Source organism: Notolepis coatsorum (assembly GCF_963971535.1).
Source record: "Notolepis coatsorum genome assembly, chromosome: 18".
Lineage (NCBI taxonomy): Eukaryota > Metazoa > Chordata > Actinopteri > Aulopiformes > Paralepididae > Notolepis > Notolepis coatsorum.
In genome coordinates this window covers 93142303-93153456 of record NC_140182.1, presented here as the reverse complement: position 1 = coordinate 93153456, position 11154 = coordinate 93142303, and the positions used below count along the sequence as shown (strand labels likewise).

Below are 11154 nucleotides of genomic sequence, written 5' to 3'. Positions count from 1 at the left end.
AGGTCGCCTGTAGAGGCTCACCTTGACGTTATGCATACTCAGGATATTCCCACAGTCGTCCATGTACTGTTTCAGGTCCTTGTCCTAGAAGGAGGGAAGGGGGGGGGGGGGGAAGACACCCAGTTAGCAGGGGGGGATTTAAAGACTTCAAAAAGAAGTGGTTCAGTCGGGAGGGAAGCAGTGTCTGCTATTTGGGGCACCGGGGACAAACTTTTTCTCTCAACTTGTTTTGCGTCCCTTCGGGCAAACACAACGGTCATTGTTCTTGGAGATTGGCCACCCCACACCTACCATTCATATGTACATGAGCCTGTCCTATTCAGCTGTACGGAGGAGGGTCCTTCCACTCCCCAACGACACCCATTGTACCAGTGGTCGGACAAACACACGACTGACCAACCAAAGTATAAACAGCTCATTACGAACGAACAGTATCTTGTTTTCCGACTACATACTTGAAGTATAAAGTCCCCTGTCCTTCAGAGGAAGAGGGCCAGGGGCACATACTGTAACACCCTAACAGCAGTAACCTTATACTCCCCCATTAGCATGTTTCTGTTAGTCAAAAGGTCATGAATAATAACAATGACAACGCCGTATTCATTACGGCCTCAGAGAGACCAGGGTAGCATGGAATGGACCTGTCTCAAACCCTGCCCCCTTTTCTTGATCCTCCAATCACAACTGTCGCTTACCTCGGACAAACCAAGTTTGTCCGAGGTAAGCGACAGTTGTGATTGGAGGATCAAGAAAAGGGGCAGGGTTTGAGACAGGTCTATTAACTATGAGTCATGAGTGAGGAGAAAGGAGGGGGTCTTGTTGCCTTACCAGGTACTCAAAGACACTATGAGTCATGAGTGAGGAGAAAGGAGGGTCTTGTTGCCTTTACCAGGTACTCAAAGACGAGCGTCAGAGACTTTTCTGTGTGGATGATGTCATGTAACGTCACAATGTTGGCGTGTTTCAGGTCCTTCAGTAATGACACTAAAGAAGGGGGGGGGGGGGGGGGGGGGGGGGGGGGGAGGGAGAGGTGAATTCAGATGGTTTCATATCCGACATCGTGTACAGATGATAAGGGGACATGGTTGATCAAGTGGGACTTTAATAACGAGTTGAAGCACTGCAGCGATATGGTTTTTGAGGATGATAGCGATATCCGATATGTTTCAAGATACAAGATACAAGAGTTTTATTTGTCACGGCATACAAGTATACAATGAAATGCGGGGGGGTCTTGCCCGCAACCATGTGCATAATTACAATAGTAATATATAATAAGAATCCACCTCAACTGTCCCGACACCGGTATAAATAGCTGTAAGAGATACAGTACAAATGCAGATACAATGCAGCTTTTCAGACATGTCTAACCCCAGATCAGTGGTTTCATGAGTAAAGGACAAAACCATGTAAATTAAAGGAACAGCTGACTGAAATGTATAGACCTCTCATAGAGCTCCAGTTACTTTTATTAAACAAACCGTGTTTTCCTTCCGTGTTTACCAGTCATTTTGTTCTTTACAGTGCAACACTAAAGGAGCGGATGTTGCAATATAGTTACGCCCCCGCTACGAGAACGCACTGGAGATAGTGACAGACCTATCGACAGACATGTGCTACACTGCTAAGCTAGGTTTGGCTAGTGAATATTTTTTTCTTTTTTATTGACACTTTCCTTTTTTAAATCGACACTAACCCTAACCCTGCCTTATCAAAGAGAGAAATCAATATTGAAAGACCTCATTCAAGGTAAAGAGTCTGTGTGAACCACAGACAAAGTTACTTTAATTTTCCCATTCCGTGGGAGATGGAGGGAACCGCCCTCCCTTATTTGAGCAGAAAAAGCACACATGAGAGGTCTTGTTTAAAAGGCCCTTTTAAACCAAGGTTCTTGTTATTCTATTGTTCACATGGCACTTGCATTAATCAAAACAGCCGCAGTGGAAAAAGTCAGCGGAATTTATTTTTCACAGGCACCATTTCTGATTAGACTTTTTGAAATCCAAATCAGCCAATTGGGCGTGGGAAGCTACTGTTAGATTTCTGGGGCAAGCCGCCATATGTAGAGGATTACTGGGTAGCAGGCGGATTAGATTTGCAAATTTTTTTGTGTGATAAGCTGCCACCGTAAATCATAGGGGAAAAACCTTTTTTTTTTTTGTCCCTTCATTTCCTTGTTCAGCTTCATGTTTTAGCTATTTCTCTACACAATAGAACATAAGTCATCCTCCAGAGACAGCAACAGACATCTGTAGAAACAGTCTAATTTCATCGAGCCTGACACGGATTGTCTGCCAATATATTAGTGCATCCCTAGATGTAATTAGTGAGCTTAACTAAATGCATATGTGGGATTTATAAATAGTCTAACTTATAATAATAATAATAAAAGAATGTTCCAACAGGAGTGTGTGGTCACACCTTCTCGGATGGCGGTGCACGGCGCTCCCTCCTCATGCTCCAGCCTGATCTCCTTCAGAGCCACTAGGTTGTCGGTCAGCTTACTCCTCCCCTTGAAGACCGTTGCATAGGTGCCCTGGGGAGGAGGTGGAGGTAAACATCAAGCTCAGCCGACACGTGACTGTCAGCAGTGAGCCGTAGGAGCGAGGAGTCAAAAGTGTAGGTGAATTCTAACCGTGTGTGTGTGTGTGTTTAATCAATGACTGTGGGAAGGCGGGCACCTGGGGGCTCAGGGAAAGAGAGCCATGGTGAACACTCTCTCTCTCGTGTCTTACCTCCCCCAGTTTATCCAGTTTGATGTAAGTCTCCAGCTTCCCGAATCCAATTTCCGACTGAAAGAGAGTGGGAGGACACACATCAATGAGGCTTGCATCTTAATTAGCGCAGACAAGCTTAGAGACACACACACACACACACACACACATACACACAAGGTAGTGAGTTGTAAGGTGGACCCCCCCCCCACTGACCATCATGGCTAACTTCAACTGACAGCAGACCATTAGCTTTTGCTTTCACGGTTCATTCGTAGTGCCTTGGAAATAAAGAGGCCCGTGATTTTTTTTATTTATTTATTACAAATTATACTAACATATATTTTTCCAATCAGTATTATATTGGAAACCATTTTAAATCCAAAATTCAATATTTGTCAGCAGATGTTTTAGAGGAAATGAAAAAGTGAAATATACTGCTTGCATAAGTATTCAAACCCCACACATTAACATTTGGAGAAGCCACCTTTTGTTGCAATAAGTATCTGTTTGAGAGTGATTTCTTCCTATTCTTCCTCTTCTTCATTCTTCCTCTCGATTGGCTCCAGGTTGTTCAGGTAGATTGGACGATGCTTGTGGACTGCACTTTTCAAACGGTTCGATTGAGATCAGGATCTTTGACTGGGCCCCTGCAGGACGTTCACCCTTCTGTCGTCGCTCCGCTGTTGTTTTGGCCTTGCGCTTGGGATCAATGTCCTGCTGAAAGGTAAACTTTCTCCCAGGCTGCAGGTTTTTTTTGGCTCCATCCAGTTTTCCTTCAGTTCGAACCCGATACCCTGCTGATGAAGAGCACCCCACCAGAAGCCCCGTCACTGTGGTGATGCTGTTTCTTGCCGTGTTCGCTCCTAACCGAGACAACGGTGTCACTATTGCAGCATTTTGATGGGACACTACACAATTGTCGCAGCCTTCTCTTCTGTGTGGAGCAAATGCTTATCGAATCCAGTCTTTCCCATCTTTCCTGTGCTCCTTACTTGCGGCAAAGGGGCTCGAAAAGCACTGAGAAGTTGTACAATCCCACCCTAAATGTAAAAAATTTATACATTTTTCTTATTCAATCTCCATTTGGGGCTAACTGTTAGTTTCCGGGTGATGTCTCACTCCGTCCTAGCAGTTGGCCTCTTCACAACAAAAGGTTTCTACATCGGAGATGGAGCTAATGGAGTCCTCGCTAGGGCAATCATTTCAACAGAATGTAATAGAATATAGCTTCCAGAATACTTGAGCAAATGATAGTTTATAATTCAGTAAATATGTGAGAATTGGTCCAGGGTCTGAATACTTATGCAAGGCATTATATATAAGTGTGTGGGTTTATGGAGGCTGGGGGGGGGCATGCAAGGAGACATATGGTTGGATGAACAGCGCTGTTCTGGCTCTGACAAATATGCTAGAAGTGCGCACCAAATTATTCGGACTGCTGACAAAAGAAATTCCGAGATACAATGTAAACACATGACAACAGCCTGAGGGGAGGGGATAAGATCAGATGGTCTAAGGGCCAGATCTCTCTCTCTCACAATCTGGTTCTTCACCCCCCCCCCCCTTCCTCCACCTCACTCTCCCTCTGCCCGTATCTCCCACACCATTATCTATTTGTCTCTCCCTCCCTTTTCGCTTTCCCTCCTCCCCCTCCTCCTCCTGCTCCTCATCCCTCCCTGCCTCCTCCTTTCTATGTTGCGATCTTTCTCCTTCCTGCATCTCCCCATCTCCACCTCCCTTCTAACCCGCCTCCCTCTCGGTGTGTCGTGGTTGTCCCGGGCCTCACCAGGGATGCTCTGCGGGAGCGTCTGCTGAGCGGCTGGTCGAAGGGCGGGCTGCTCAGCTGGAGCTTCTCCAGGTAGCCGTCCGGTATCCGGATGTCGGCCGGCAGGGACAGGCGCTTGTTCAGGTCCTGGACACACACACACACACACACACACACGCAAAACCAACAGAGACCCCCCGTGAAAACGAGTGTCAACAAAGTGTAAAACCCTGGACAAACAAGAGGAAATCCTGAGCAAACAGTGTAAAGCTCTATGTAAACACCAGGACTCTAAACAAAATGCTGGAGACCCCGGGTAAGCAAGTGGAGTCAGTTAGAACCGCATACACAGCCAGCCAATCAACAGAGAGGGCACTGCGTGTAGACTAGAGTGTGTCCACACTGTGTGTGTGTGTGTGTGTGTGTGTGTGTACATACACACACTTGTATGTAGTGGACTCGCACACATAAAGTACACTGTGTGCAATTGTGTGTGTGTATATATATATATACACATACAGTATGGAGTGGACTGTACATAATGTACCCTGTGTATGATTGTGTTTGTGTGTGTGTATGATTGTGTTAGTGTGTGTGTGTATGATTGTGTTAGTGTGTGTGTGTATGATTGTGTTAGTGTATGTGTGTGTGTGTGTGTGTGTGTGTGTGTGTGTGTGTGTGTGTGTGTGTGTGTGTGTGTGTGTGTGTCATGGTTTCCATATAGTGTGTGTGTGGGTGTCATGGTTTCTGTATATTATATATACATATTTAAATCTCTCCGGTCATAATGTCCGGTGAGAATAATTCCCTTTTATCTGAACGATAAAAACAATGATTTGTGTTTGTGTATTTAAAAATTATGCAAACGACATGTCGCCCACTTCATGTAGTGTTCTTGAGGTAATGTAACATTAATTATGACTACCGATACTATGCTGTTCGTGGCGCTACGTGGACCCAAACACTCAAGACATCACGGCTGCACCAAAACACTTTCTCAAGAAATCTGCTATGAGTGGAGAAAGTTGCTGCAATGCAGACAGAGTGGAGGTAATGTAACGTTAATTATTAAAAGTGGTAACTATGACTGTTTTGATTGATAATAAGCATAAAGCATCAGGTATAACTTTATTGCAATAAACTCAATAAACATAATATTTGACTGGAACTTCTCTCATTTGTTGGACATGTGGACCGGCACCCATTTATTCCAGTGGAAACCCTGGTGTGTGTGGTGTGGTGTGTGTGTGTGTGTGTGTGTGGTGTGTGTGTGGTGTGGTGTGTGTGTGTGTCCACACAATCATATGGAGTGGACTTATGTACATAATGAAGTGTGGTCGGGGTTGAAGGGGGGATAAATCTTCTCCCAGAGGAACAGGGAACGAGAGCATGAGCCTGACTTGTTATATAAAAACAAAACACATACACACACACGCACACATAATACACAAACAACACATAATACGCAAGCTTGATTCTTCCCATCATGCATTTCCTGTATTTGTTAGATTACTGCTAATCCCCCCACCCTCCTCTCACTCCCCGGCTGGTTTAAATCCACTTCCTCCACCAACAACAGCACCCCCCCCCCCCCCCCCCCCCCCCTCAGTGCAGTGTACCGCTGTGGACTTATTAATACTGGGGACATTTCCACAGTATTTATGCAACACTGAACTTTCCACCTTTCGGCAGCAGCCTGCTGATAAATCTGTCATTTAGGACTGTTGACGGGCTGAGGCGACAGTGGCCTCTGTGGTCAGCCGGGTAACCGCAGCCTGTAGAGATTCAGACGTACGGTCACTATGTTAATGGTCTGTCAATCATCTGGTCTGGGCTGGATCTTATTCCAACGACACATCAACTCTGTGTTCCGATACGGTACTCAACCCTCCGAGGGGTGGGCCGGGTCAGGATTGGCTATGCAACCCCTAAGTATGATACACCATGAATCACCTGACCTCCAGTCGTCCAATCAGCCCTGTTCTAATCTGCTGCCCATCTGGAGGGCATTAATGTAATCCTGGTGATGTAATCCTGGTGATGTAATCCTAAAACAGCCCAGCTTCCTCTCTGGCCTCTGGCGTCTCATGTCAATGTGTGCTACCTGGCCACAGACGATGACGATGACTAACCCCCTGCCCCCCCGCCCCACACACACACTGCCTGTACCTCCTCCGAGCGTATCACATGGACAGTGGCAAAGTGTCCAGAGGCACAACAGGATGGAGCCACACAGTGAATTCACTGTCCCTGCGCTCCCTTACCAACCACCATGTGGTTAATCACGCTGCCCACACCAACAGATACAATGCAGGGAGTGTTTGTGTGGCACGGGACGGGACGCGGCGCGGGACGGGGGGGGGGGGGGGGGGTACAAGAGACATTTCTTTTGGAGTGTGATTGTGTGTGTGTTTAAAATACGCTCTTTCTAGTGTGAGGCAGACAGTATATGGGAGGGAATTTGTGTGTGTGATTGTGTGTCAAAAACTCAAAATACACTCTCTGTTAAGTCCACTGTGAACCACAGGAAGCGTGGGGTGCTCTGCCAGCCGGCTCACGCTGCAGCAGGAGATGGTGTTTCAGGTTGTGTGAAGTGAGTAGCCACACCGACGGAATAAGCTGCTTAAGCGCTGTTGTTTCTTTCTTTATTTCTTTCTTTCTTTTTCATCTCGCATGCATGAACCCTTGGTCCTTGAACACAGTCACTGGGAGCAGTGGGAGCCACTGGCAAATCCCCAGTGGCAAATCCCCAGTGACAAGCAATAAACACAGTCGTGGGGCAGGGCCCTCGGCCTCCTAGCAATCACACAGCAGGTAATATACAGACAATGTGCCCCGCGCCGCCACACACCGCAGCCACAAAACAACACGTTCAGTACACTTAACACTTTGAGTGCCAACGACGAGAATTCTCGTTATTTCATGCCAACCGTTCAGTGTCAAGGACGAGAAATCTCGTTATTAATCGTTGTTTTCTTTATTCGCGATTTCCATTCATTTTTCATCAATCTAGCCTCACGTTACCACTGGGACTCTCTCTGAGCTCGAACAGGAAAAATACCGCCCCCTATCGTCTCCCGGATGATAATGCACCCATTGGATTGGACTGAATCCACATTTTACTTCTCAGGCATGTAATCCGAGCCGATTGCAGTCTTTGTGGTCCCTCAGAACAGCATGGAATATGTGTTTCGAGCACCCAGCGTTGGATCAATAAACGCGATCGATATTTGGAATGGCAATCAGGAATTGGAATAACCTTTTGGAGAACATCTGATCTGAGGTGAGGAATCTATTTGACCAGTCTTGGGGTAATCAGAGCTTTTTTTTACAGATATCAACGTGGGCCCTATATGTGTATGTGTGTGTGTGTGTGTGTGTGCTGATCAGGAAATAAGATAATCGATTTTTCAGCCCGCTCCTCTAGCGTGCATAAGTACACATATACTATCGATAATCTAGCGTTTATTTGAAAACGATATAAATAGGCTGAAAAATTTAGTTTTTTGTGTATTCCAGTAAAGGGCGATTCCTGTGGAATCTCTTTTTCTTTCTGGAAATTTCCAAAAACGAGCATTTTTCTAAATGGTATAAAACGGAAATGTACAGATGAAAAAACAATCCGTTTCGACAATGTTGACTGGAAGCAATTCATTGATAAGCGACAGGGCGTATTAGACACATAGCCATAATTTAAGATATAGTTTATGCGTTTGCAAATGTGCTCGCCCGCTCATTGAATAGAGCGCTGGCACTCAAAGTGTTAAGCACACTTTATGTGCCACTTAGAAGTTTTTTCTTATATATAATTCAATAGTCTAAAGTAGGACTGTCAATATAAATGTGTTCATTTTGCAGATTCATTTGAAAGCCTCAACACTTAAATGTTTTTAACAATTTTAATAACATTACCACTTTTGACCCCAGCTGTCTCCCACAACTTCAAAAGCATGCATGTGTTTACCTTCCGATTCCTCTTGACATGCAAACCAGGAGAGCAATCATCCCCTGAAGGGCAGGTTTCATTATATTATAATAATAATAATAATGGCTTGGATTTATATAGCGCCTTTCACATACCCAAGGCGCTTAACGCTATAACGTTTCAGACTTAGTTATTTTTTCCACCATGGTTTGAGGTGAGCCTCAGTGAGCTACCGCCTACAGGCAGGTCAACTCGTCAACAACGCCATTGTTACATCAGAGAACCAATATATTCATAAAATGGATCGGCCATATTTTAACTCTTGGATTCAACGTTATTGAAGACCCCTGTGACAAATTAACGCTCATGATTACATCCCAGTTTCATGTATTTCTCATTGCTATAGCCCCTGCAGTTAGAGATAGATATACTTTATTGATCCCCTTGGGGAGATTCAGGTATCCAATAGCTCTCATTAGTGGGGAGATTCAGGTATCCAATAGCTCTCATTAGTGGGGAGATTCAGGTATCCAATAGCTCTCATTAGTGGGGAGATTCAGGTATCCAATAACGTTAAAATTAGTGATGCACCGATGTGAAAATTGTGGCCGATACCGATAACCGATATTAATATTGCTGTTCTGGCCGATACCGATATTTACCGATGTCGATATCTCTGTATAGAAAACACTTTTTTATGATAATCAAATAAAGAGCTATTTTCCAAAACGCATTTTTCTTTTGTAACTTATTTTCAGAAACTATTTAAGGTCAAAACATGTATATAAAAAAAATAAAAAAAAATAAGGGACATGCATTGCTATTCCTTTCACTATTTGGGCAACTTTACACAATTCCTGTGAGTCTATGGAACACATCTGTAAAGTTATTTTCAAAAAAAATTCATTATTTTATATTTTTAATCAAGTACTCAAAAGCAACACTTTTCGACTTCAAGATTTCAAGCCGTTTGTGCTGGGCTCCGCCCATAAGCGCTTTGAGTGAGTCACCCACACAGTCTGCGACTGGCAGAGAGAGAGATAGAGAGATTGAGGGGGATACTAATTAATTTCGCCGCGGGGGGGGCATAATCCCATGGGACAAGGCATTGGTAACTTGTTTCACAATATATATGACAATATATAGGCGGCTGGGTGGCGTAGCGGAGATTGCGCTTGTCACCAATGCAAGAGACTCCGGTCTTGACTCCCCGAGTCAGCATTGCCTGCGGCTTGGGCCAGTCGTCATACTATCTCTCTCTCTCTGCTGTCGGTCGGCACCCTCTGTTTGAGGAAGTAATTCCACTGCTCTATTGTGGGCGGTGACTACAACCAGTGCCTTATTCACGTCAGCAAAACAGTCAAATCAGAATGGCTTAGTTGAGTGAGGGAAGATCTCGTGAACTCGAGACTAGACTGATGAGTCAATATGATAATTAGAGACACAGACCACATTGATATAATCCCCCATTGCTAGGAAACAATGCTAAACACTGGAAAAATGTATTTGAAATATATATATCTTTTAATATCTGCCCTATCTTGATATCAGACCGATACCGATGTGTAAAAAAAATTACCATATCGGCCGATATTATATCGGCGGCCGATATATCGTGCATCACTAGTTAAAATAGACAGAGATAAATAAATGGACACACGATAAAAGAGTCACATGAGTAAAACACTGTGGTGGACAAACAAAAGTTTAAAAAAAGGTAGCAGCAGTAAAATAGATTAATAAATTAAGGTAATTGCAGATTGTCTAATGGGGAGGATGTAGACTCATGAGCCTTTTGCCATGTATTTATTCATTTAAATGAATCACAGCCTATTATGCAATTAACACATACATTTTCTTTTGTTGTTGTTTGACAGCCCTAGTCTAAAGATAATATACCATATTATTTTGAGAGAACATTGCATAGTGTTTAACACGGCATATGCACACAGAGCCATTTGTAACGGGTAAGGACAGAAAAAGTACCCCTAACACAAATTCTGCCTATAATGTGTTGACATTATGTAACCGCTCAAGGCCTTTGAAATTCCAGATGCTAGATCAAGTTTCAAGTTCAAGTTTCTTTAATAGTTGTCATACAGAAGTACAGAATACTTTTGTACAAAATGCTTCTTACTGTTGCGCTCCAGAGACTGTGCATGACAAGATAAGTATGAAATAAAAACATAGTAAAAATTAGAAGAAAAAAAAGAGGTCACAGTGTTCAGTTTAGACATATGTACAATGTTCGTAGACGTAGTTACCATACAATATACAATACTGTGCAGTGTACTAATATACAATACTATATAGTGCAAGGCATAAATGGACGAGGTGCAGTTTAGGTGCACATCAAGTATAGTGTTTCCCCTAGAAATCTTCTAATGGTGGGTGCTGAAGCTGTTGAGCATCACGCTATCCGCGGCTATCGTTATAAAAAACTAGAGTGATAATGTCTCCACTGATAAGGAGGGGGGTGGGTGGTTAGAAGGCGGTCCTGCCCACGAATGTCTATGGTAGGAGAAACACTGAAATAGAAGAATTTAAATCTAAAACAAGATTTTTGTTCTTCTCGGTTAGTCTGTTGCAGATTCTGCTGCCATGTACATTATACATGACTGACAATGACATCATCGGACCCACAATAAGGATTAAGCATCGCTGTGCTTTGTTATTGCTGCCATGCTCTTCATGCGTTCTAAAATAGATTTGCATGAACGGGAACTCGATCACTACTCAAGTAATGT

The 11154-nt window shown here is 43.9% G+C and overlaps 1 protein-coding gene across 1 annotated transcript in view; it reads right to left on the bottom strand.

Annotated features, from left to right (window-relative positions):
• cdk17 (cyclin dependent kinase 17) overlaps window positions 1–11154 on the bottom strand; it is a 75450-nt gene that overhangs the window by 12843 nt on the left and 51453 nt on the right. Inside the window, exon 5 of the mRNA XM_084334300.1 lies at window positions 4504–4629. Within this exon, the coding sequence (XP_084190426.1) occupies window positions 4504–4629 (126 nt within the window). The remainder of the gene's footprint in view (window positions 1–4503; window positions 4630–11154) is intronic.